The sequence below is a fragment of the Pristis pectinata genome, chromosome 13, assembly GCF_009764475.1.
Source record: "Pristis pectinata isolate sPriPec2 chromosome 13, sPriPec2.1.pri, whole genome shotgun sequence".
Taxonomy (NCBI): Eukaryota; Metazoa; Chordata; class Chondrichthyes; order Rhinopristiformes; family Pristidae; genus Pristis; species Pristis pectinata.
The window spans coordinates 17,268,048-17,293,655 of record NC_067417.1 but is presented as its reverse complement, the minus strand read 5'-3'; the positions used below and the strand labels follow the sequence as shown (position 1 = coordinate 17,293,655).

General features: G+C 37.8%; 1 protein-coding gene across 1 annotated transcript in view; it reads left to right on the top strand.

The window, feature by feature from the left end:
- Positions 1-25,608, top strand: part of cdh13 (cadherin 13, H-cadherin (heart)) — a 578,498-nt gene that overhangs the window by 119,187 nt on the left and 433,703 nt on the right. Inside the window, exon 4 of the mRNA XM_052028448.1 lies at positions 11,638-11,787. Within this exon, the coding sequence (XP_051884408.1) occupies positions 11,638-11,787 (150 nt within the window). The remainder of the gene's footprint in view (positions 1-11,637; positions 11,788-25,608) is intronic.

The window sequence follows — 25,608 nt, the reverse complement described above, 5'->3', positions numbered from 1 at the left end:
CTGATATGTTGATCTGGATTGATATTATCAAATTTTTCAGTTACAGTCCCCATTTTGGGGAAATTCCATTTTGAATGACCAATCTAAAAGCCAGTAATCATTTGCTGTAAAGAATTTTCTTGAAATAGGTTTATTATTCTTGTATAAAGTTTGGAGTGAAGAGACATCTGTTCAATTGTTTGGATTAAAGGTGATGCTATGACGATGTGTCTACAGATTAAGGGTGCCCTGCATTAACTTCACCTACAGACTGATCCACTGGTTTGATGTTATGTTGTGTGCTACAGTGTTTCAGTGAGCAGCTCAAGATTACCTAGTTTCATTTCAGCAATGATCCTTTACATGCCCTTATGGTTTTACTATTTGCTCTGAGGTCAGATTCAGGCCTAAAGGAGTGAAGGGCAAAGCTGCTTCAGAACAAATTGTTCTGTTTGCAATTTCATTTTAGTAGAAGTGGAAGCATGCTAGGGCCTGTGTATAGTTACACTGTCACATACCAGCAACAAAAACACTCCGAGTCATGTATGTGGCAAAATTAATTTTATTAATAACTACTTATGATAATAAGAAAAATAAAAGTAAAAATGTTAGAATATTAGAAGTAAAAATGTTAGATCTTAAACATTAACCCCAAAACTAAACTCGTAGTGTGTGTGTGGCAAATTCCCAAACTCCAAGTCCAGGAATAGTTCTCAAAGTTCAGTTCAGCAAGCCGTAAGGTGAAATGTGAGCAAAGGCCTTCTTCAACAACCACTGTTGACTGAAGAAAAAACAGAGAGAGAAAATAGAGAGTGATTACGAAATCCAAATGTTACACTTTGGAACTCATACGGCACCTCAATCATGGATGATCTTCATTCCTTTGTTCCAAAGTATCTGCCACCCCGAAAGGCATCCGTGATGTGGCCGTCCACACAAATACCTGTTTTCCTCTACAGGTTAACGACAAAGTGGACTCCACTGGATTACTCCAAAAATCCATACGTGGATCGAAGTGACATACACAGTCATTGTTTTTCATCCATCGATAGAAAAACTAGCAGGCTCCCCTCCCTCTCCCCCCCTCCCTCTGTCTGACTGCTCCATAAACATCATTACGTCCCTATCTTCTGTTGACGTAAGCACGACACACACACACACTACTGTGCTATGTCTTAAAGGGACATTTCCCAATAGTAACCTAGTTTGTAACAGCACTTACAAGTGACATGCATCTTTTCATTGCTTTTTAAACAGAAACAGGAGTAATTTTCTCACAACTGATAAGATCACTGTCTCACTTTTGCTGGGCAGTGACTAGTTTTCAACTTACTGCATACAAACATAACAGCTGTGTTTTATTTTACAGAAGTTACCAATGGCCTTTTGCAATAGAATTACATTAAGATATAAACCATTCCAAGCTCTTTCATGGGAGGAAATTACTGGGCAAAGAGAGGAAGGATTCAAGGATGTGCTCAAAGCCTCATTGAAGTAATGCAACATCACCAGTGAGCCTTGGAAATCTCTGGTCCATAAACACTTATGGTGCAGAGGGAGCATTTGAGATGGTTCTGAAAACCTTGAGGCTGTGCGTCAGGAGCATAAGCAGCGAGCCACTTTACAAACTAACCCTCTACCCACTCCATCATCCACCACCTCCCCCACCCGAAAATCCACAAAACTGGAGTGGAAGTAAACCATCTTCAGTATCAATAAATTACTTAAGAAAAAGAAAAAGACATTGACAATTCAAAGTAATCTTTTACACAGAATATTGAGTAGGTTGCTCAGCTCCTCAAGGTCATGTTATCATTATATTACATCAACTGCTTTTTGCTCAATGTCACCACCAAATAAAATCTATCAGTCTTGGCCAAGAAAATTTCAATCTGATGTAGCAAGATCAGCCTCTTGAACTAAGCAAGTTCATAAATATGCATTGTTTTCAGAAATCCTTGGCAAGAGTTGGAGCCTTGACCAACATTCTACAATTCAATTCTTTCCTTGGAAACAGAGTCTGTGTGATAGTTATCTCCATGGGTTGAATGCATAGAATCTAGTTTAGAGATAGTGGGGCTAATGATTTTCAGTGCCAGCTTAATTTCTTCTGGTGGTAAGTTTACATATTTATTTTTTAAAGCATCATTGCAGAATGCTGTGTGAAAATTAGACTGGGTTTCCTGGCCTAGAGAAGTTTACTTGCAATGAAATCCTTATCCAAAAAGAGGAAAAACTTTAAAAAAAATTGTTGCTTTGTAATTGTGCTTTGTAATAATGGCTTGAATCTTCTTTCTTTTACGATATTTTTATTGATTCCACATAAAGAATACAGAGTACATGAATCATAAAAACGATAAAATAATACTAAATATATTGTCTTGAATCATATTTAAAATCACAATACCCCATAATGGTAATCAAAAATGTTAATTAATTAATAGTGATTAAATTGGAATAATTTTATTATAAAAAAATATCTAAACCCACTACCAAGACCGAAGCTGTTTGTTTAAAAAAAAGAAAGACACAGAAAAACCCTTATCACATAATGATACTAGCCAATATCTGTACTTTAACCACCAAATCAAAGGTTTTGAAAATAGTTCAAAAAAGGTCCCCACAATGTTTGAAAATTAGGTTAGATTCAGAAATTGAACAACGGATCTTCTCTAAATTTAGGTATGACATAACATCACGTAACCATTGAACATGAGTAGGCGGAGTAACTTCCTTCCTTTTAAGCAACACAGCCCTCCTGGCTATAAGAGAAATAAAGGCCAATATATGTAGATCAGAAGTCTCCAAAGTTATGCCTTTTTCTCCAACAATCCCAAATAATTCAGTCAAAGGATTTGGCTTAAAATTTATTTTAAAGAGCACAGAAAAAGTTTGAAATACTTCTATTCAGTATTTTTTAAGACTCGGACATGTCCAAAATATGTGAATTAGAGAAGCCTCTCCATTGTTGCATTTATCACAATAGGGAGATATATCCGAATAAAAACGAGATAGCTTGTCTTTAGACAAATGAGCTCTATGGACCACTTAAATTGAAGGAGCGAGTGACGAGCACTTAATGATGAAGTATTGACCAATTAAAAAAAATTTATTCCAAGTTTCTTCAGAGATTGAAATCTGTAAATCTTGTTCCCAGGCATTTTTAATTATGTCTAAAGGAACCTTACTCATTCCTAGTAACATACCATAAATATTAGATATTGAGCCATCATTAAAAAGGCTTCAAATTAAAAATTACATCTAGTAAGTTCTTATCAGGACTCATAGGGACTATTTGTAATTGAGATCGGAGAAAGTCTCTGATTTGTAAATATCGAAAAAAAATGGGTTTTTGGTGAGCTATATTTAGTTGACAATTGTTCAAACAAAGATTTCCTCCAACAAACAAACCATGAAAGCAAGTAATACCCAATCTGTCCCACCCTTTAAAAACTACATCAATCATAGAAGGTTAAAAAAAACAATTAGATAAATGGGACTAGACAGAAAAAATCTCGATAAGCCAAAATATCTTGGATCTTCTTGTTGCCAGTGAAGTGATAGGACTTGATGCTGAGATTGAAGAAAGCTGGTAATGAAAGGTATAGTGTTCTGTATTCTGATGTTGCTGTCAGGTATCAGTTCAAAGGAATCCCTGGTATACTGTAGCTGTATTGCCATCAATCTTGCTGTGCAGCCAATCGCATTGAATAATTCTCACAGACAAGAAAGCAGGAAGGATAAACTCCAAACTGTAGCTAATATTTTAACCATTTTACAAAGTGCAAAGTGAAGATTGGAAAGTAAGATTGAAGTAGAAGACTAAATTTCATGAACATTCACAGTTGAACATGCTGTTTTCAACATGTATTTTATATTTTTCATGGGGGCTGTAGTTCAAGACCTCAAAGTGGATGGATTGGGATTAGTGAGAATCAGTTTTTAAAAATTTCAAATTGGACCCCAACCCACTTTTAAACTGACCCATCAGGGTTCATTGGTACAGGGAATGATCACCTAATGTTCTCTCAGATAGCAGGCTGGCAAATATAAACATTATCATGACGTTAACAGCACCTGAGTTAACCTGCTGTGTTTAACTGGCCTTCTGGACTCCGAACACCGTGGTTGATGGGTGTTTCAGCTGAGGGGAAAGGGTGGGTGAAGTGCCTTTACAGAATGACATGGGACAGGAGGGGCTTCTGAACTGTAACCTTCCCCAATAAAAGCTCTTTACCCAAAAACAAAGAACCCTAGAACCAGGGACCAGACTCTGCATCCCTCCATCCTCTTGGGATGGAGCTCCTCTGTGTTGTGGATCGGGCCTAATGGTCTTGTGACCCTCTCAAGAGTGCATTTTGTTAAGCCTGTCAACTGGGCTGTCCCTGCAGAGGACCTGTCAAAAACCAACAATATAATGTTCTAAGGGCTTCCCAGTTTCCATCTAAACCTTTGTGACTCCATCTTTTATATCCGTAACCCGCCCATGTTAACAATTATTAATCCATTGTCCCATTGTTTTCCTTTACTGTCCCATTTCCAGATAGTTTCACCAGGTGGTAAGGAAACTTAATAAATCACAGACTTTATAAGATGATTCATAGAACTGTAGAAAGAAATGGGAATTCTGAAGCACATTACTGGATCAGTGAAGAAGGAGATTTACTTTGTTCCACATGGAGTTGTACCCCAATTGGGAAATTTGATGTCGATAGTGAAAGATATGCCAATGTCAAGGTAACACCTCATAAAACACAATATTCATTCAAAAAAAGTCTCCTTGCATATATTACAATATGATGTTGGCATCTGGCTTAAATCCAAGCTCAGTGATATTGATAATTAATACATTTATTTGGAATTGATTGCATTTCCATTTCAACAGAGCTGTTAGTGCATTTAGTGCACTCTATTAAAATTTCCCTGCTTGGTATATTATGAAGACGTTTCAACACATGGTAATTAAAAATGTGCAAAGCATTTTAATCTCAATTGTGTGTATGTGCAATTGTGTTTTTACTCCAGGGTCACGTATTCTGAGACTCCTGTGATACATAGTGCAGTGTAGTTTGGCCTTCATCCTTTGAGATAATTAGAGAATGGTAACATAGCGGTGAAAGTATCCAGTAAACTAGAGGTTTAAACCAGTGATCTTAGTTCAAATTGCACCTCTGCAAATAAAGAGTTTAAATACAATCAAATAAGTAATTAAAACTGGAATTAAAAGGCTAGTACTGGTTATGGTGACCAGGAAATTCTTGTGGTTCATTAATGTCTTATAGGAAAATAATTTTCTTTGTCCTGGTCAAAATGGAACTCTGGTTCATGCTGATGTAATTGACTTCCAGATAGCCTCTGCAAGCCACACAGTTCAATAAGTATGGATAGTCAGTAAAGATCACAAGATCACAAGACAAAGGAGCAGAAGTAGGCCATTCGGCCCTTTGAGTCTGCTCCATGACGGTTGCTAGTGAGGCCCTCATCCCATGAAAGAATAAAAGCAAAAGATATTGATTGCTAATTTCTGAGCTGACTGGAGCTCAGAGCTTGCATATTGGTGTAACTTTACAGCAAATAATCAGGGCTACAGCAGATATTTAATGGGAAGTACCCACTTGAAATGTCAGAGGTTAACAGGCAAAGGGAAAAAGTAGTCCAGAAACAATGAAGTGAATTTGAGAAGTAAATTGGAGACAGAAGGAGCCTGATGAGAAAAGGAAACAACAGAGTTAATACATTTGGAGGCTAGGACCGGAGCTCCTTTGCAAGTAAGAAGTGTTCCCCAGCCAGATAACCTGTGCAGTTTCACTCATAGCAGGACCAGTCACAGGGGCATGTCATGACCCATTTCAAAGTGAGGACAGGTCCAACTAATCCTAAGTGCTTACCGCTAGTAGGAGCAATGATTCATCCCATCTACTTTAACTGTTATAAAAGCATTTCAGAGAAAGAAAATAATAGGTTCTCGAAAGTGCACACCATAAACTATGATTCAGTGAAAGAACTGTGATAAAATGCAGTAAAGGCACATATGCACATCGCTGAAAGGGAAATAAAGTGGTTGCACTTTATTTGAACTTTGTTCAAAAACTTACTTCAGATAAAGGTAACAAAATATGGCAGCCCCAAGAATTTATGGGAAGTTAACTTGGAAAATCATTTAAGAATCTGAGCTCTCCCTCACTGCCCTACCACCTCCTACTACAGCAGGCATGGGTGGGTGATGACAGCTCTGATATGGGGAGGTGGTGAGAGGGGCTGAGGAAAGGAGGTGGGGTGTGGGGGAAAGAGTGAAATCGACTCAAGGCTGTGGGTGGATGCTGAAACAACATATTTTCCTCATTCTCAGCTCCTGATCCTGGCTGATTTGTAGGGGGCTCATTCTCATTTTCCTCAAACATGCATCTATGACATATCAGAAGTCTTATATAAGATAGCAAAAAAATATTATTTTAAGAAATTAAACAAGGCAGTCACTTTGCTCAACTTATACAATCCTCTGACAGCAGCCAGGACTTACAAGCAGCCACAAATATCTTCAGATTTATCCCAGAATGTGTGGACTTGGATAACTTCTTGAGCTGGTGTAAATCTGCATTGGGCCTTATAGGGACAACTCAGCTTAGAAGCAATTTTGTCCTAGCAGCCAAATTACACAACTGTGCTTTGAATCCAAGAATACCCTCTGGGCATCAAAAAGAAAGATCAGCAAATAATTTATTATTTTTAATAATTTTAGTAATACATGGAAATGAATTCAATACACTAACCTAACACTTTCTAACAAATAGTGCTTACACACAGTTGGAAAGTTCATACCTATTTCTGAGCCAGATGCTTATAAGTAGGTAATAACATATTTTATTTTAAGTAGTATGTGCACCACCTAAAAAGAATGGATCAAGGATTATAGTGCAAACATGTTAGGCATTTGCATAGGCACCATATACTAATGATAATTCCTGTTTCTACCGCACAACGTTCTTGAAACACTAAGTCTTATATTTTTTTTGTATCCTGTTGCGTCTTGTTAGCTGCTCTACTTGATCATGCTGGTACATGATCTACCAACTGTGCATATTATCAAGGAACCAGCATGGTAAAATAATTGGACAATGGCAGACTTCCTGGTTTTTTTTTAAACACCAATCAACAGGGATGTACAAAATATCCACAGCTACTTAACGGTATTATAAAATAGCAGATGTGCTGTAGTCAGTTATGGGCTATAATACAATTATTGCATTCAAATGATGTTTGCAAGCTGGTAGAGACCTAATGCTGTCTTGGTTTATGTCATCAGAATCATTTGATTATGTTACATTATCTTATGCTGCCAATGCAACCATTTATTAGAATGGATTTAATTCATTTTGGTTTGGATATACATGCCTTTCAATATTCTTCTCTGATTCAGATGTGAATTGAAATGCAGAATTGTATCAAACACTCTCAGTGAGTGGTTTGACAATGTTTGATTTTTGTTTTTTTTTGTTTAAAATGTGTTTCACAACTGAAATCTGTCATGCAGTAGAATTACCAAGATAAGTGAGCACTCATTTCATTTATGATTTGGTACATACATAGGCTGCCTGTAAGTAAGTCTGTTCACTGACAAATAACTTCTGCTGACATGTTTGAAATTTATGCATGCAAAATGTGTGCAAGGTACAATAATTGTTCTTCGCATGCCATATTTCAATTCTTGCCTGGAACATCAAGGGAAATAATGGCAGCTCTCCCAATGGAAACAAAGGAATAGCAGGACAAACCAAGCCGCATACCTGTCTTAATCTTGTGCTCATTTATCTGACCAGCATTTAGGTGTATTTTGGATAAAATTTCCCAGTTATATTTGCTATTAATATCTGTAAATTTAAATGAACCACACTTTTATCTCTGATTTCAACTACAGATGTTAAAAGCTTCAACTCTCATTTCATATTTTTACACAACTTCGAAGAGATGGTTGCTTCTCCTGACACCTTAATTACTTGCCTGTCATACAGAATTAAAGACAAGGTATCAGTCATTCAATTTTATTGTTAATAGTTTTAAGGATGTTAGTTGCACTATGACCAAGATATCTGGAGAAAAAAAATTACCATGGAGATGTGTAGTCCTTTAGCTACATTCTTTGTTACTCTGGAAAGGCTGGAAATTAGATCCTTTATGTTCCTGATCTGGAATGGGAGCTCTACCTTGCTCTACCTTTCAGTTGGATCATGACTAAGCAATGCCTTAATATTGACAGTACTTGTATCTGTAGTTCAGGACAAATTGTAGCAAAATTAGAGACAGGTAAACCCATCAAAAGCATTTGTATTGGGTTGCACATGAATATATGCAATCAGAGGAAATTGAAGGGGAGAAATATTTGGAGGTGTATTAGAGTTCAAAAGTTTCTGACTTTCAAGTTTTTTCAAAAGGCTTGAAAAAAGTCTTTTGTTGGAGCACCAAATGCAATGAAGAATGAAGTTGAGCTACAGACCAGGATAACTTTAAGGGAGACTGAGTCAATGTTGTTGGAGAGAGAAGTCAAGAGCATGCATATACTGATGTGTTTAAATTTATGACCACATTAATCATTTGATGAAAGTTGTACATTGCTGTGCTAATTGTAGTTTTTCATGTTTTAGGTGCCAGCTCTGTCCAACGGGAGCTGCACTGGAAGATTCACTGCTAACTGGGAAAAGTCACCTACTGTTAAATCGTTCATCCTCTAATTCTAAATTTGTTTGGTTTGGACATTTGTGAGATAGCTTAGCTGGCTTAAGAAAGTAGAGATTGGGAAATTAAATTATGTGTAATGTGGAAGGCAGATAATTCAAGGATGTTTTGCACTAAAATGCAATCTAAAATAATCTGTTCTGGGACAGGATATTTTTGTTATGTTTGTGAAGAAATTTGCTCCCTCTCAGTGACTTCTGGCTGCCAAGTAAAATGGTGAACTGATGACAAGTGATGGTGACAGCCACTATTTATCATTGCCTACCAGTAAAACCTCTTGTGCACTCTTCAGATATAGTGCTGCAATTTAAATAAGTTTGATGTGGCTAATGTTGCTATGCAACTACTATTTCAGGAAAGTCATCTTTCGTTTCAGTAGCCAACTTGACGAAATAAAATTTTGCATCAGAATGTCAATGGGATCTCATATAAAGGCAAGAGAGAGAGAAAAGGAAGAACAACAAAGCCATAAACAGAAAGAAAGTGATGCTGGGCAGCATGCTGGAAGTGTGTAATGGTTTACTTGGGATCTGTGATGATGATCCAATAGCTCTTTGCAGATTCATGTTCTCACTCTGAGCCCAGTACCCATGAACTATATGCAATCAATAAACATTAAGTTATGTTCATTGGTCAACTGATAGTAAAAATTATATTGCAAATAAATTCAGGTTCATGTAGAATAAAGCATTGTGCACTGGACTCTTGTGTGCTGGATTGACAAATAATCGGTGGGACTTGGAACACATTACTAAAGGTAGTATTATGAACAGGGTGAAGCAATGCTTACCAGTTAGTTAAAGATTAAGCACTTGTCAACCAAAGGGTAAGAGTGTATGGTCTTGAAATTGCATTGGTAATGATACTAAAACTGTCAGCCATTGTTGTATGAAAGTAAAAGTAACCTCATATGTATGTACAGGCATCCAGAAGATGCTGCCGATGATCTATGCTCGCCACAGGATGCAGTGTTCTTCATAAGCACAATCAACCTAGAATCAGAGCTGTGAACACTTGCTGTAGTAGGAGAAAGCCATGCCAGTGTGCCCACTAAACCTTTGTAAGCAGCCTTCTTTGTGTTCAGTGGTGACTGACATCCCTTTGCTGCATATTGTAAAATCTGGGCCAATACATTTTTTTATAATCAATCATTGTCCTGATTAAACTGTTGGCTGAAATTCTCCCTTCCATTCTGCTCAGACTGCATCAATGATTCTTTGTTGTACAACCAGTTTCATGAAAAAGCCAGTCAAAACAAACATCCTGAACCACAAGAAAATTTCTTTAAATCCTTCATACAGATTCTATTAACTCGACATTAGACACGATAGCATTGCCATACACACTCACAAACGCATGAAATTCATGAATGGGAGAGCTGTTTGAGCATTCATCTGTATGATCTCTTTGGTTTCTTGTTTCATTTTTAACACTGTGAAAGAAGCCTTTGAGATCACATGATCTTGGGCAATCAGCCAGTATTATATAAACAACAAATAGATATGTTTAAACCTTATTGATGGCATCATAATTTTGGCTTGAGATTCAATACAGTACATAGGATTGATTTAACATTAATAATATGAACTTATCAAGAGAGTGTAAATTAGTTTGACTATTACCTTGTAGATTCCCATCTTGCAAGTTAAATGACTAAACACAGTGCAATGATCTGCTGAAAGAGCATTTTACGGCTTATAAAAGTCTGCCAATAAAACGTTTTGAAATATTCATGAAACTGTGAAGGAGATGCCACCTGCGGTGTGATAGAAAATGCCAAGTTGTGCAATGGTTTGCCTGTATCGTATACTGTCATTCTTAGTTTGAATCTGGTAATAATTGAAGGCAAGATATTTACCAAGGCACCAATCTCAGTGCATTTCTAGATTTCAGAAAGATATCAAGTGCTGCCTTTCTCGTAGTGCAGAATGAATGTAACTTGAAATAATCACCTATAGTGCAGAGCAAATTAGTTATTGGATAACACATTTTTTTGTAAGCCCAGTCCCCTTAAACACAATGCCAAAGAAAATAAGTTGATTTGTATGTTTGGTAGTGTTTAAATTAGTTGCAAATAATACACTTAGAACTCATTTTAAATGATTTCATTTGCAATGCCAATAAATCCAGTAAACTAAATAGATATTAGGAGCACAATTTAATCTGGCCAAAATTGTGTACTGAGTACACTTATAATAATTATTCTGCCACAATAAACAAAAGCACGGTCAATGGATTTTAGTCACTGAGTGCAGCAATTGGAATACTATTGTGAGAAAGAAAACAATTTAGATTGTCTTGTGCCTTTAGCACTGATTTATTGTCATGTGGAACAATTAAGAATTTGACAATTGCCCTGATATCCTGCTTTACTGAAAGGACTGCCACTTCTTGTATTTCCAGATTCATCGACACTCAGGAGGCTGAGGGAGGATGATGATGAAATAACTAGCACTGCACCTATGTGAGAGGATGAGTTGTTGGTTGTGCTTACCTCCGCCTATTTAGATCCAAATTCTTAGAGCCAATGGGGGAGTTGAGTACACTGGTCACAGATATTCATTTCGCACTTACAATCTAAAACAATTTCACTAACCTCTGCCCCTCTCCTCCACCTCTAATGCATTTTATTTACAGTTACTTCTGTCCCTGAATTTATCAGCTATACTGGGATTAAACTATTTTAAACATCTTGGGAAATGAGATGAAGTTTGTCACACCACTTGTTCAGATCTCAAAGTGAAACTGTTGGTGAAATATTGGCTGGGAAGTATTGGCATTGGCAACTATATAAACTCACATTGCATGTGGGTATGTTTTAACTCTGGCATTCAGAACGAGATTTTAGCATTTGTTATTTATCATTTTTCATACAAAATTAGGTCTTTTTGGATTGTAATTAATGATATATATTTTGGTATTTTCCAGGTAATAACTGACAAGAAAGATAACATCAAATTTCAACTTCATGGGAAGGGTGTGGATGAGGAACCGAAGGGCATTTTCAAAATCAATGATCAGTCTGGACAAATCATTGTCACCCGTACATTGGATCGTGAGACTATAGACATGTATATTGTAAGTATTTAGATTTTCCTTGAAAAATGAAACCTCTGCTACCAGAATTTATTAATAGACATAATACAATATGCTCATACATTGGAAAGATTCAGTAACTATTGACTAAATAGTTTGTATCCACTCTATTTACTTTTATCAACTATGAAGATCTCTAAGTGGAACTGTTCATCAAATAAGCTGTAATAGAAATGTACCTCTGAAAGACAACTGCAGTTTTACAGTTGTGCACGAACATTCCACATTCGGGTCAATTTTAACCCTACAGTTCTGACAGGAATAGAATGGGTGTGAGCTTAAGATGGCGGAGAAAGGAATTTGCTCTCCAACCCTACATCCCTCGCCATTGAAGTTGACTGTGTTCAATTTTGAACCAGACAGTAAGAGATGGAGATCCCAAAAAGTAAGATTTTGAAGAATTCTGCTCAATAACCATATCCCATCCATATTCCTCCTATGCTCTGCCCAGCCAAATCCCACCTCACTGATGGACTGCTAATTTATAGAAATGTAGAGTACAGCACATGAACAGGCCCTTTGCCCACCACGTCGATGCTGACCATGACCACATTAAACTAATCCCACCTGCCTGCATGTGGTCCATATCCCTCTATTCCCTGCCTGTTTAAAAGCGACTTAAACATTGCTATCATATCTGCTTCTACCACCTCCCTTGATGGTGCTTTCCAGGCACTTACCACTCCCTGTGTAGTTGCCTCACAAGTCTGCTATAAGGTTTGCATGTCTTTCCTAAGCCTATGTTCTCCAATATTTGACATTTTCACTCTGGGGGAGAAAGACCCTCCCTATGCCTCTCATAATTTTATATATTTCTATCAGGTTGCCCTTCAGTCTCCAACGTTCCAGAGAAAGCCATCTAAGTTTGTCCAAACTGTCTTTATACATAATACACTCCAAAGGAGGCAACATCTTGGAGAATCTCTTCTGCACTCTCTCCATATCCTTCCTATAATAAGTTGATCAACTTGAGCTTTGCAGGCCTAATTAAGGTCAAAGCAGGAGCAGGGCTGTATGGGTGGCAGATAGTGCTGGCCTGATAGGCATATCTTTTCAGATGTTGTTATTAAAACAAACGGGGTTTTACAGGTTAAGTATTTAAACATGTCAATCTGACACATACTGTGACCACTAGAAGCCTTTGTTTTGACAGCTCTAGATCAGAACTATTGGCTATCAAGTTTCAGAGACAACTTCAAAGTCTTGACAGTCATGCCATGGAGTTCTCTTGCCTTAATGAGTTGTTAATATGAGCTTAATGCATTAGTAATACAATTTCACAATTCCTCCAGCATAGAGAAGCAACACATTTGAGCTTGTGTTTCCAGCAAAATTCTTTTGAGTTGATTATTAAGCATTGCTGTTGCACATTTAAAACAGCAAGGTGTTGTTGCTTTAACATTGCCAAGAGAATCACAATAGGCAGAATCATAACAGAAGTATTTTTAATTGATTATTCTTCTTCTGATTCCCTCTTGATGTGATCATGTTTGATAGTTTTTGGTGATAATGTGACCTTGAGCATTAAGGAATGGAAAAAAATGACATGACATTTCAGAAAGAAGAATATTGCAATGTACAGAATCTAATGATATCCTTGAGCATTTAGGGCAGAATTCAATCAACACTTCAGTAACGAAAGCTGTGTACACCTGTACTTGGGCACATTTTACAATCTTGGATACTCTTAATATCCATGGGTAGAATATCCTGTGAGCCCAGATTTCAAATGTGTGCCTGTGACAGGTGCCAAAGAGCATGTGTTCATAAAGTCTATCCTATAGCATATTCACCACAGGATTTACTTTCCTTGTGTGAGCAGAACTTACCAAGGTCCAGGAAATCTGCCAACACTCATTAGCACAAAGGTCTGCTTTAAAATATACAATTCACATTTGAATTCCATTTCCAAGACTTTTCTCTTCAAAGCAGCAGGAACACACGCATTTCTGTGGTTATGACATTGATTCCCACCCCAAGGTTTAGCTGTGGTATTATTGTGATACTGCAATGCCATTTGTCCTTCTGCACTTTATTATAAACACAAATTGTTTCATACTCTTGGTATAACTTGGGTGTAGCATCGGACAAAAATACATTGTCACACTTTTTGCATAAATTGCTTAACTTGTGACAGATTCCAAGCAAAGCAAAGCAACAGAATGACCAGAGTAATTAGGAGGTGCAGTGACATACTTCGCAATGGGGAACCATCTCAAACAAACACAGTGATTGCTACTCCACTAGGAATTGGGGCACTTTGTCATTCTAACTGTAAACTTGTTCCCTTTATGCTCTCTCCCAGCCCTGTATACATGAGCTCTATTATCTCCAGTATGTTACCACACTCTCACATAAACATTATTACTCTTGTCCACCGCTTTACTATCAGACCATCTGTTCAGATGCTATTTCAAAATAGGCTACATAAAGTCTCGATGCTATAACCTGTTAGAGTGGAAATGATTGGGTAATCAAGCCCGGTGACCACTCTACTCTAAGAGAATGAGATTCATTTAGCGTGCGTAATTTATGCAGCTTTTCTCTGTCCATTGGAGTTGCTACATTGCTTTTATTGGAAGAAGTCTGTGTAATTTCTATTTCTTCTGCACTCTAAAAAGACATTGTTTTCTGATTTTTATTTTGTTTGTTGTACAATTGATTCTGTGATTTGTATCCCCTGTCCCACCTCCAACTTACTGGCTGATGCAATCACCATTGTGGCTTAAAATTCCATTATTCTGTTTTACTTTCTCCATTTTAAAAAAAAAGCTGTTCGGTAGGTACATTGCCTAATGAAAAATCATAGCAGATTTGATCAGTCTTCCTGCAGTACCTTTCACTAATCTACCAGTAGATGGGTCTTGGACATTGGGAACCAATTTCAAACGAAATGCAAAGATACAAGGGGATGGTGAAGAGAACCATTTTTACCAAGTGATCTGATCTGGAACTCACTGCAAGGGTAATGAAAATGGGGTCTTTCAAAAGGAAATTAGACAAGTGCTTGAGAGAAAGTAATGTACAGGGCCATGGGCAAAAAAAAATGGTGATGGGACAGAATAGATTGTTGTACAAGGATCCAGCATGGGCACGATCGGCTGGATGGTATTTTTCTGTGGCATATTGACACTTTGATTCAGTGAATTTTCCATCCTAGTTTCTGACATTCATTCTAAACTGTTACCTTCTCCTGTAGCAAAGCATTGAGCTCTTCTGACCTTGTGAGGATCTTAATAATGAGAAGTAAATGGATATAAATTTGAATTTTGAAACAATCCGCTATCCATTCCCCCACTTCTTTTGCTAGATTTGGTTGCTGATTCTCCGAGAGTCATGTGTTTTGTAGTGCCATTACTGACAGGCAGGAGGTGTTCTTGCAGCCGAGCGGCTAATTAGATTAAATTTTCCACCTCTTTAACTTTCAAAGCAGAAAATTGAAGGACAATCTTCAATGGCAAATGGCAGATAGCTGATGCCTGCACACAGCTGGCGAGGAGTGGGGCATTGTGTCACATGTGCAACCGCATAGATTTACATTATGCCTTCGTGTAATATTGTTTTGACTAAATTGTTGAAATTGTTTACCCAGTCTTGTCTGTTTAACACATGGAGCACAACAATTAAAACTAGAGACAATGGAATCAGAATTTGCTGGAAAAATAACTGTGTTTGTTTGTATGTAAAAACAAAAAAACAACATGAAATTTGTGCAGAAGAAGAGGGACCATGAGTAGTGAATTGTAAAAGAAAATGCTAGGTGCTCTGTAAAGGGAGTGTTAATCTTCCTGTGAGTTTCCAGAAATCCTTGGATTTGCACTGATAATACAATTTATGCTTTCCAGAAAGTTATTGTTGCTCTTTCATGGGTGATTAATGATCCTGATATACCAATCAACCTTGTAGAACCAGAAGGGCAATAATTGAAACTGTGGAGTCTTATTCCTCCAGGTAGTAAATTGATCCTCGAGGTTTTATACATCTTACATTTTATGCTTCATTTCAATCTCCTTTCTCTCTCATTTTTTTTCCTTTTTGACAGTAAGTTACCTAATTTAGTTCCTCATTGTTTGCAGTTTGTTTGTTTCTGAGCTGTTCCCCATTTGAAACATCACATGGTTCTGGTTTCAAGCCCTGCTCCAGAGACGTGTGCATAAAAAATTTAGACTGTGCATTTTAATAGGTCACATTTTTTTCGATTTGAGTTTAAACTGAAGCTCAATCCACTCCCTCAGTTGGATATATTTAAAAAAAACATGCCATCATTTGGGAAAAGAATCATTCTTGGTGTCCTCATCAATATTCATCTTCATTTTGCGTTACCACAACATTGTCTTATTGCTGATACAAGACACTGCAGATGCTGGAATCTGGAACAGAAATCAAAGTGCTAGAGGAACTCAGCAGGTCAGGCAGCATCTGTGGAGGGAAACGGACAGTTGACATTTCAGGTCAAGACCCTACATCTGGACTGAAGGATAGAGGGCAGATAGCCATTATAAAAAGATGAGGGGAAGGGGTGGAGCAAGAGCTAACAAACAATAGGTGGTTCCAGGTGAGGAAAGATGATAGGCAGGTGGAGGAGAGGAGAGTGGAAATAGCAAGAGAGGCTGGGAGGTGATAGGTGGAGGTGACAAAGGGGTGAAAATGATGGAATCTGATAGGAGAGGAAAGTGGGGAATGAAGGAGAATTATCTTATTGTTCTTCATCTGGACATTACCTTATTGCACTTAATTGGTCTTTCAGTCCAAATGAAGGGTCTTGACCCAAAATGTTGACTGTCCATCTCCCTCTACATGGTGCTGCCTGACCAGCTGAGTTTCTCCTGTAGTTTGTTTTTTGCTCCATATTCCAGAATCTACAATCTCTTGTATCTCCATTATTGCTATTTGCAGGAGTTTCTTCTCTGTATATTGCTTGCTGCATTTGCTATACTCCAGCAGAGAAAAGTAACTCATTGGCTCCAAAGTGCTGTGCAGAATCCTGAAAGAAAAATGCCGGAGGGGAGGGCAGGGCAGGGGGTTACATAAATGTAAGTCATTCTTTTCTCTGTCTTTTAATTCATTCCATTATAGCCTCATTCTTCCAGCATTTAATGGCACAGAAATAATTGAAGCTGAGGGGTCAGGAAATGTTCATCTCACGGTGGCATGTTCAGCAAATTTTGGCCTTCTATTAGTATTGGTATTGGTTTATTATTGTCACTTGTACCGAGGTACAGTGAAAAGCTTGTCTTACAAACCGATCGTACAGGTCAATTCATTACACAGTGCAGTTACATTGAGTTAGTACAGAGAGCATTGATGTAGTACAGGTAAAAACAACAACAGTACAGAGTACAGTGTCACAGCTACAGAGAGAGTGCAGTGCAATAAGGTGCAAGGTCACAACAAGGTAGATTGTGAGGTCATAGTCCATCTCATTGTATAAGGGAACCTTTCAATAGTCTTATCACAGTGGGGTAGAAGCTGTCCTTAAGTCTGGTGGTACGTGCCCTCAGGCTCCTGTGTCTCCTACCCGATGGAAGAGGAGAGAAGAGAGAATGTCCCGGGTGGGTGGGGTCTTTGATTATGCTGGCTGCTTCACCAAGACAACGAGAGATAAAGACAGAGTCCAAGGAGGGGAGGCTGGTTTCCGTGGTGCACTGGGCTGTATCCACAACTCTCTGCAGCTTCTTGTGGTCTTGGGCAGAGCAGTTGCCGTACCAAGCCGTGATACATCCAAATAGGATGCTTTCTATGGTACATCAGTAAAAGTTGGTGAGAGTCAAAGGGGACAAACCAAATTTCTTTAGCCTCCTGAGGAAGTAGAGGCACTGGTGAGCTTTCTTGGCCGTGGCAGTTATGTGATTTGACCAGGACAGGCTGTTGGTGATGTTCACTCCCAGGAACTTGAAGCTGTCAACCCTCTCGACCTCAGCACCATTGATGTAGACAGGTGCATGTACACCGCCCCTTTTCCTGAAGTCAATGACCAAATAAGTGATATTAATATTGCTGGGAAGGTCAGCATTCATTGTTCATCACTAAATGTCTTTGAGAAGCTGATGGTGAGCCACCTTCCTGAGCCATTCCAGTCCATCTGGTGATAGTACTCTTCCGATACTTTTACACAGAGAGACCCAGGCTTTAGATTAAAGATGATGACCATGAAGCATTTTCAAGCCAGGAGGAAGTATGACCTGAAGAAGCTCCCCCGCACATTTTCCATCCTTATCCTCCTAGGCAGACTCTTTGGGAGATATTATCAAAGGATATCATAATAATGGGTTGTTAACTTTTTCCCATGTTGATGCAGGGTTTGATGTGTTGATAATTTTCTCCCATGACCACCGAAAGAGGTGATGCCCAAGGTCCGTATAACATAATGCAAAAATGTGCATATTTTCTGGAATGAATTTGTGACTCAAAATTACGGTGGAAGAGAATGACAGCACTGAGGCCAAATGAAAACAAACATTTCATTTCTCAATTCATCGACCATCATGAATAGCAAAACTAACAATGTGCTTTCATTCTGAACCACATGCTGCGATGTTTAATTTGGCCACTAAAGTTCATTCTCACAGGGATGATCTCAAATCACTTGGATGTAAAAGGAATAAGGTCATGTCAATGATTCTAAACAATACTACAAGAGAATCCTGCCAATTGAATGTGATAATTTGAAGTGTTACTTTGACGGATATGTTTTCAGTATTCCTGAAAGTGGTTAAAATCTTTTGTTTTAATTGGATTTAATTATAAACAATCAAAGTTAATTGAAGTCAATGAGTTTCAATTCCTAAGTGATGTCCTACAGGAGATGTATCTAAAAATACCAATCAGCAAAATCAGTATTCATTATAGCAAGAAACCCTCTTAAGTTTAATCAAACAAGTTAATCAATTATTTACTGCATTTACCAACATTAGAAATTACAGTATAGAGAAGAAAATATTTTCTGAAAGGTTTCTAATGCTCTGTAATTAAAGATATCGAGTTGAGATGCTTTCATTATAAGATCTGTATTTTTCTTTGTTTGATTACATAACAACTAGAATAATAACAATTATATTTTAATATTTTATATGGCAAATTTAATGTAGTGAATTGTTCCAAAGTGCACTGCAGGAGTGTTTCCAATCACTATTTGTTGCTTGGCCATAGAAGGTGATATTAACATTAATGTCCAAAAGAAGTATATTTTAAGGCATGTATTAAAAGAGGAAAGAAGGGATGAGATTCTGTGAGGACCACAGTGCCTTGACAATACAAGACATGACCAGTAAGACTGGAACAATTAAATTCCAGAACAAAGAGAAGACAGATGGGTGAAAAGATCTTGGTGTGAGTTTAGACAGCAGAATTTGAGATGACTTTCATTTTAAGAGGGTAAACCGAGTGAGGCTGGTTGGGCAATTGAGAGACTGGATAAATCAAAGATGAAGATTTCATAGAAACATAGAACATTACTGAACAGCACAGGCCCTTTGGCCCACAATGTTGTGCTGGCATTTTATCCTGCTCTAAGATCTATCTAACCCCTCCCTCCCACATAGCCCTCCATTTCTCTATCATTCATGTCAGCAGCAGATGAGCTGAGGCAGTGGGAGAGTTATGCAATGTTGGTGGTCTGATATGTGGAAATCTCTGATCTTGATGTGTGCCCAAGTGTGACACTAAAGTTGTAAGCAATCAGGCATATCCCAGTAAGAAGGATGGAATTATTGACTAGGAAACAAAATTTGTGATGGGAATCAAAGATGATGGCTTCAGTCTTCCCAGTATACTTTGAAAGATATTTCTGCTTTCCTCTGCTTGTCAAACAAATTAGAGAAACAGAAGAGAGGTGAAGGAAGGTGGTGGTGCAGAATGTCATCAGTGTATGTGGAAACAGATACTGTTTTTCCAGATGTTGGTGGCAAAGGGCAGGATGTAGCCAGGAAAGAAGTTACATTTGCATTTATATAGCATCTTTCTTGCTGCTTTAAGGATGCATCAAAAGTTTTACGACTGATAAAATAGTCCTTGATTAGAGTTTTTAATGTTGGAAATGCAGCTGTCAATTTGAACATGACAAGCTCCTACAACATGAGAATCAGTTAATATGTTTATATATTTCACAGAGGACAGAAAGGGGATTTCAATTCAGCTTATCTGTCTTGTAATACAAAACCAATCTCTAAAAGTTGTAGGATGGCCAATTGAGCAAGGCTGAAAAAAGAAACCTGACTGAGATATTGGACCACAGAGGAATTTGTTCCCTAGAAGAATATACTTGTAGACTAAAGGAAAGAGCAAAGTTAAAGTTAATAGGCAGCTCTCCATTGAAATTCTGTACACAAGGATGTGCAAGAAATTAGTTGTTTCCAAGCTTGCCTGTCATTGTGGAGTAAGAGTCAGTAGTTTTCACCATAGCCACAAGTGTTAAGTCAAGGTGATCCACCAAATCTGAAATTTTATAGCAATTTGTTTTTTTATGGCTGGGATTTTGGAATACTTGCAGATGCATCCTCTATGAGCTTAGAGAGGACATTTAACTATTTTTCCCTCTTGTTCCTGAGAAGAATAGACTGGAGATAGTAGAGCAGTCCAAAAGTTTCTTTCTTACAGTACAACTTGTACTTATCTAGTATCTTTAATGCTGTAAAACATCAGAGTGTGATCGAACAAAAAATGATACCAAAGCACACAGGAAGTAGGTTAAATTGGATAACTTGGAATCGTGACATGAAAGACTTGCCTTCATCATTCATATTAGGTAGTCCTAAAAAACTGCAAGAGGTTAATATTCATGCAGGTGAGCAGGTGCTGTTCCTCCCCTGCTGCACTTCCAGTGGGGATTATGACTTGTCAGAAAACCTAGCCTTCCCCACTTCTACAAAATTCATTCTTTAGATCTTATAACTGCCTTGTCAGTGCGTGATGTGGCTATCTCTGGATAAAAGTGGCAGTAGTCAGAATGATCAAACCATTACTTCCTTGAGCTGTTAATCTGCAACAATTTCTTGCACAGTACTTGGTGGAGATTTCAAAATAATTATTTGTGGATTTGTGGGAAATTTCCTCACCACACCTCTAAGTATGCTTCAAAGTCTTCTCCATTGGCTGTAAAACATTTGAGTGATGCTGCATAGATGCAAGTCAATAGTTTACTTTTAAACTTAATTTCTCTGTGCCAGTTCACATCTGACTTGCTATTTCACTGTTGTACCACATCCAATTTGAATATCCCATACAACATTCTGTATTCTTCTTTTTCAAATCAAGTTTAATTCACGTTAAACTCTGTCCCATGGATATCTGGGTATAACATATTCGATAGACATTTTGCTCATTTGTGATAATGTTAAGTTAGCAATTTACCAACAGGTAGAAAGACTTTTTTAATATTTTCCTTCTGAAAATATGCTAGAAGTATGTAATGTTCTTAAGCTTCTCTATACCAACTGAAAAAGCTCAATCTCCCATCTTTGTTTTCTTCAGCACCATAACTTCTCATTCCTGGTATCCTGCCAACAAATCTTTGTGGTATTTCTTCCATTTCCATATTATCCTTCTATAATGGACTGTCTGGATATGCATGGAATATTCCAATGAAAATAACTTCAAATCAACAAAAATTTGTTTTTATACTCAGTTACAGCATAAACTCATTTAGCTTTACTATGGCCTTGCCTTCCAATATTCTTTTCGAAGAACAATTTATTTGCACCCTTTCCCTTGTTTTCTTGAACCTCACGATTTTGAGTGTCCTTCCTTGCAACTTTCTCAGAGAATGTGCATTGCACTGAATCTGCTTCCCAACACCTTCCAAACAAAAAACAGCTTGTATTTATATAGCATTTATTCTATAGTAAAATATTGCAAAGTATTTTCAGAAGAGTTCTCAAACATAATTTGACACTGAACTATAAAAGGAGATATTAACAAAGATGAAGCATTTTAAGGGGCATTTTTGCGAGAGGTAGGAAGACTTAGAGTGGAATTTCAGAATTTAAGGTCCCACCGAGTTTAGATTACAATAAGAATCAGGTATACACAAGTGACCAGAATTGAATTGAGTACCTCAGAGGATTGTAATACTGGAAGGAGTGGTAGAAAAAACTAAGGGAAAGACCTTGGATATATTTGAAGTAAATACTTCCCAATGTAACTGCACTGTGTAATGAATTGACCTGTACGATTGGTATGCAAGACAAGTTTTTCACTGTACCCTGGTACAAGTGACAATAATAAACCAATACCAATAAAGAAGAGATTTTTAAAAATTAAGGTGATAATTAGCTAGACACCAACATGGGCCAGCAAATACAAAGGCCATCACTGAATGGAGGCACAAGTTTGGAGTTTTGGATAAATTTAAATCTATGGAAGCTGGAAGATTGGTGTCTCCAGCTCTCCTGCCTCTGTGTCCTGAGGTCTATATCAGTTTGCATTCTGATTATCTGGTCAGAGTTAGACAACTTTTAATAACCATTTCAGTGTAAGAGATGACTGGTACTTTCACTGACATCTTTGATACACATCATTTTTGGCTGAAGGTACATGACAATCTCTGGCCACTCCTCCACAGCCTAATTTTTCCATTATTCTTTGTATTCACTAAGCACGCTCAGTGAGAAGTCTTGTAATCGAGCAATTAATGACTTGTGATCGCTAATAACATTGTTATATGCAGGCTGACTAAACCCTTCACAAGCAGATGTGTTAATTAAAGGCTGCTTCTCAAACTATAAAAACTCCACAGATGTGTTAAAAGGAGACACGAGAGACTGCAGATGCTGGAAATCTGGAGCAACACAAAAAACACTGGAGGAGCTCAACGGGTCAGGCAGCATCTATTGCAGGGAAATGGACAGTTGACGTTTTTGGTCAAGACCCATCATCTGGACTGGAAAGGAAGAGGGGAGATAGCCAGTTCAAAAAGGTGGAGGAAAGGGGTGGAGAAAGAGCTGGCAGATAATGGGCAGATCCAGGTGAGGGGGATGATGTCAGAAGCTGGGAAGTGATAGGTGGAAGTGACAAAGGGCTGAAGGTGATGGAATCTGATGGATGTGTTAAAGATTGATACAATTATGTGGTGAATATTAGCAAGGAAGACTACTTGATTTGCTTTAATCCATAAATCCACAAAGAATCTAGAGTTCCTTTTTCACGGCATGTGATTGTTCCTCAACTGTCCAGATTTTTGCCTGTTGATCCAATCTTTGCATTGACTTTCCTTTGTGCTACCTGAGACCAGATTGTCGATACATGTTTGCACATCTGAACTGCCACAGTTTTATGTGGTGGAGTCTGACTGATTTATTCCATTCTATCCTGTATGCAACGCTATATTCACCCCATAGTTGCCTTCTCCACAGCCTTTCTTTGGGCAACCCACTCTGTGTGAGCACTAATAATATTTTTAATACTGTAGGCAGAGCCTTCTGTTCTCCAGATTTTACGTGAATTAAGTTTCAGCAAGACCTTCACTGATTTCTGTTCTTCAGTTGTTGAATTTATAGTTTAGCAGTTCAATTTTTTCTTTTGACTGCTGCTGTAGAGATGTGATTTGTTACGTTGTAATTGTTCCAGCAATATCCCTGGGTAATAGTGATACCACTCACATTATTATCTTCTTGTGCAGGACTTCATATTTACACTGTTACGCTCCAGCTGATTTGGCAATTTCTGGGCTGCCTTCTCAAATCTAATTCTCCTGCAGAATTTGGCATGTTTTGTCTTGAATCATTATACTTTAACACCAACACAGCTCTTAATTTTGTTACGTAATGTAGCAGGTACACACTTTAGTCATCCTGCAGCATCACAGTGTTTCAAAGCTAACTAACAAATGAACAGTTCCCTTGTGTTTTTCATGTTTCTTTATGTTCATAATTATTTATCCAAACTACTTGAAAATAAATTCTAAGTTATGTATTCATTAAAAGATTTGTCATTTCTGTCCACAAGCACGTGCAAGAATCTTATCTTGAAATATTTCTGCTTTTATATTCTTGTTATTAATGTAAAACATTTCACACTTCCCTACATTATATTCCATGTTCCACTCTCTTGACCTAGCTGCTGATTCACAGCTCATAGAATCAGAGTTGTGCAGTACAGAAATGGGTTCTTCAGCCCACCATGTACATGCTGATCTTTGCGTCCATCTATACTACTCCCATCTACCTGCATTAGGTCCATATCCATCTCTGGCCTGCCTACTCAAGTGCCTGTCTACATGACTCTTATACCTCCACCACCTTCCAGACTCAACCACTTCCTGCATGAAAAACTTTCTGCTCAGATCCCCTTTAAATCTCTTCCCTCTCGTCTTAAATCTATAAACTGATCTCATTGTAACCTCCTAATCAGTGATTTGATTGTGATAGCTGAGGTGCAGCCACTAATCCTTGGGGGAAGTCTACACCTGCTCATTCCAAGATTGACCTGTTTATTTCACCCATCTGTTTTTTTTAATCCATTAACTGACCTGCAATCCAACCTAATATGCAACCCCTCCCCCCACCCACCAAATCTCGCCCTACAACCTACCCTGTGTACCCTACTGAATCTGACCATAATAACCTATTCTTCCACATCCTTCTTGAGTATACGAGTGAGTGATTAAGTATTTTCAAACGAAGATTTGTACTTTAGCCCAGCTCAAAGTTTTTGTTGAATTTTGTCATCATTTAGAGCTCTGAAGACTCCAGCTGAAATAAATTGACTGACAAATCAGCAAATTAATATGTTCACATTCACAACATAAAGTGGATTTGAAAAATATGATTAGCAAAAACAATTAGAAACACACTTTGTCCTCTGGTATCCTTTTTTGGATATGGCTACATCTTTTGTCTGAAATAAATTCGCATGAACTTGCCTCAGTGAATGTGACAAAGCTCCATCCAGCTTGGTCAAGGAAAAAAAACAGACCAAACAATCTTTTACCAAAGGATCTGGGTAATTGTCCAGTAAATTAGACAGAAAAGTAGATAAGAGAATGGAATGTTAGCCTTTATTACAAGAGGCATAGAATATACAAGCAGGAAACTTTTGCAACTTGGTGATGGAGTATTGTGCACATATTTAAGAAATAATGTGTTTGCATTGGAGATGATGCAGAGAAGGTCCATTGTTGATTCCTTGGATAAAGAGAGTGACGTGTGAAGAAAGATTGACCTATACTCAATTGGAGTTAAGGAGAATGAGAGGTGATCTTATTGAAATATAAGATTTTTAGGAGGATTGAAAGTGTGGTTGCTGCAAGGATATTTCCCCTCCTTGTGATTTTCAAGATTAGCAGTCATAGCTTCAGATTGAAAAGTCACGATTTCATTCAGACATCTGAGTCCAATGATTCAAGGCAACCTTCTCTCAGATTGCCATGAGTCTTTGGAATGCTCTACCCAAGAGAGCTGTGGAGGTGCAGTCATTGACTGTATTCAAGGTACAGATTGATGGCATTTGAACTACGGAGGACAGAGTGAGAAAGTGATGTTGAGATCAAGACTTGAGCAATTATGATCTGATTGCTGATTGGCCCATTGCCGATCTTATTGTCCGTTGGCCCATCTCCTGTTTCCTGTTTTTTTTAATGTTCTCACAATAACAAATCAGGTAATAAAAGTTAAATATTTAGTTATATTGAAGATAACTGTAAAATATGGGAAGTTGTCAATAGAATGGTCAGGGGGGTGGAAGATGACAAAAAGAATTTATCCCGACAAAGAGAATTTATCCCAACAAAGATGAGTTGGAGGAAGGCATGATAAATGATAGGTTGTTGAGAATTGTGAATGAACAAAAGAACTTTGGAATGTGATCCCT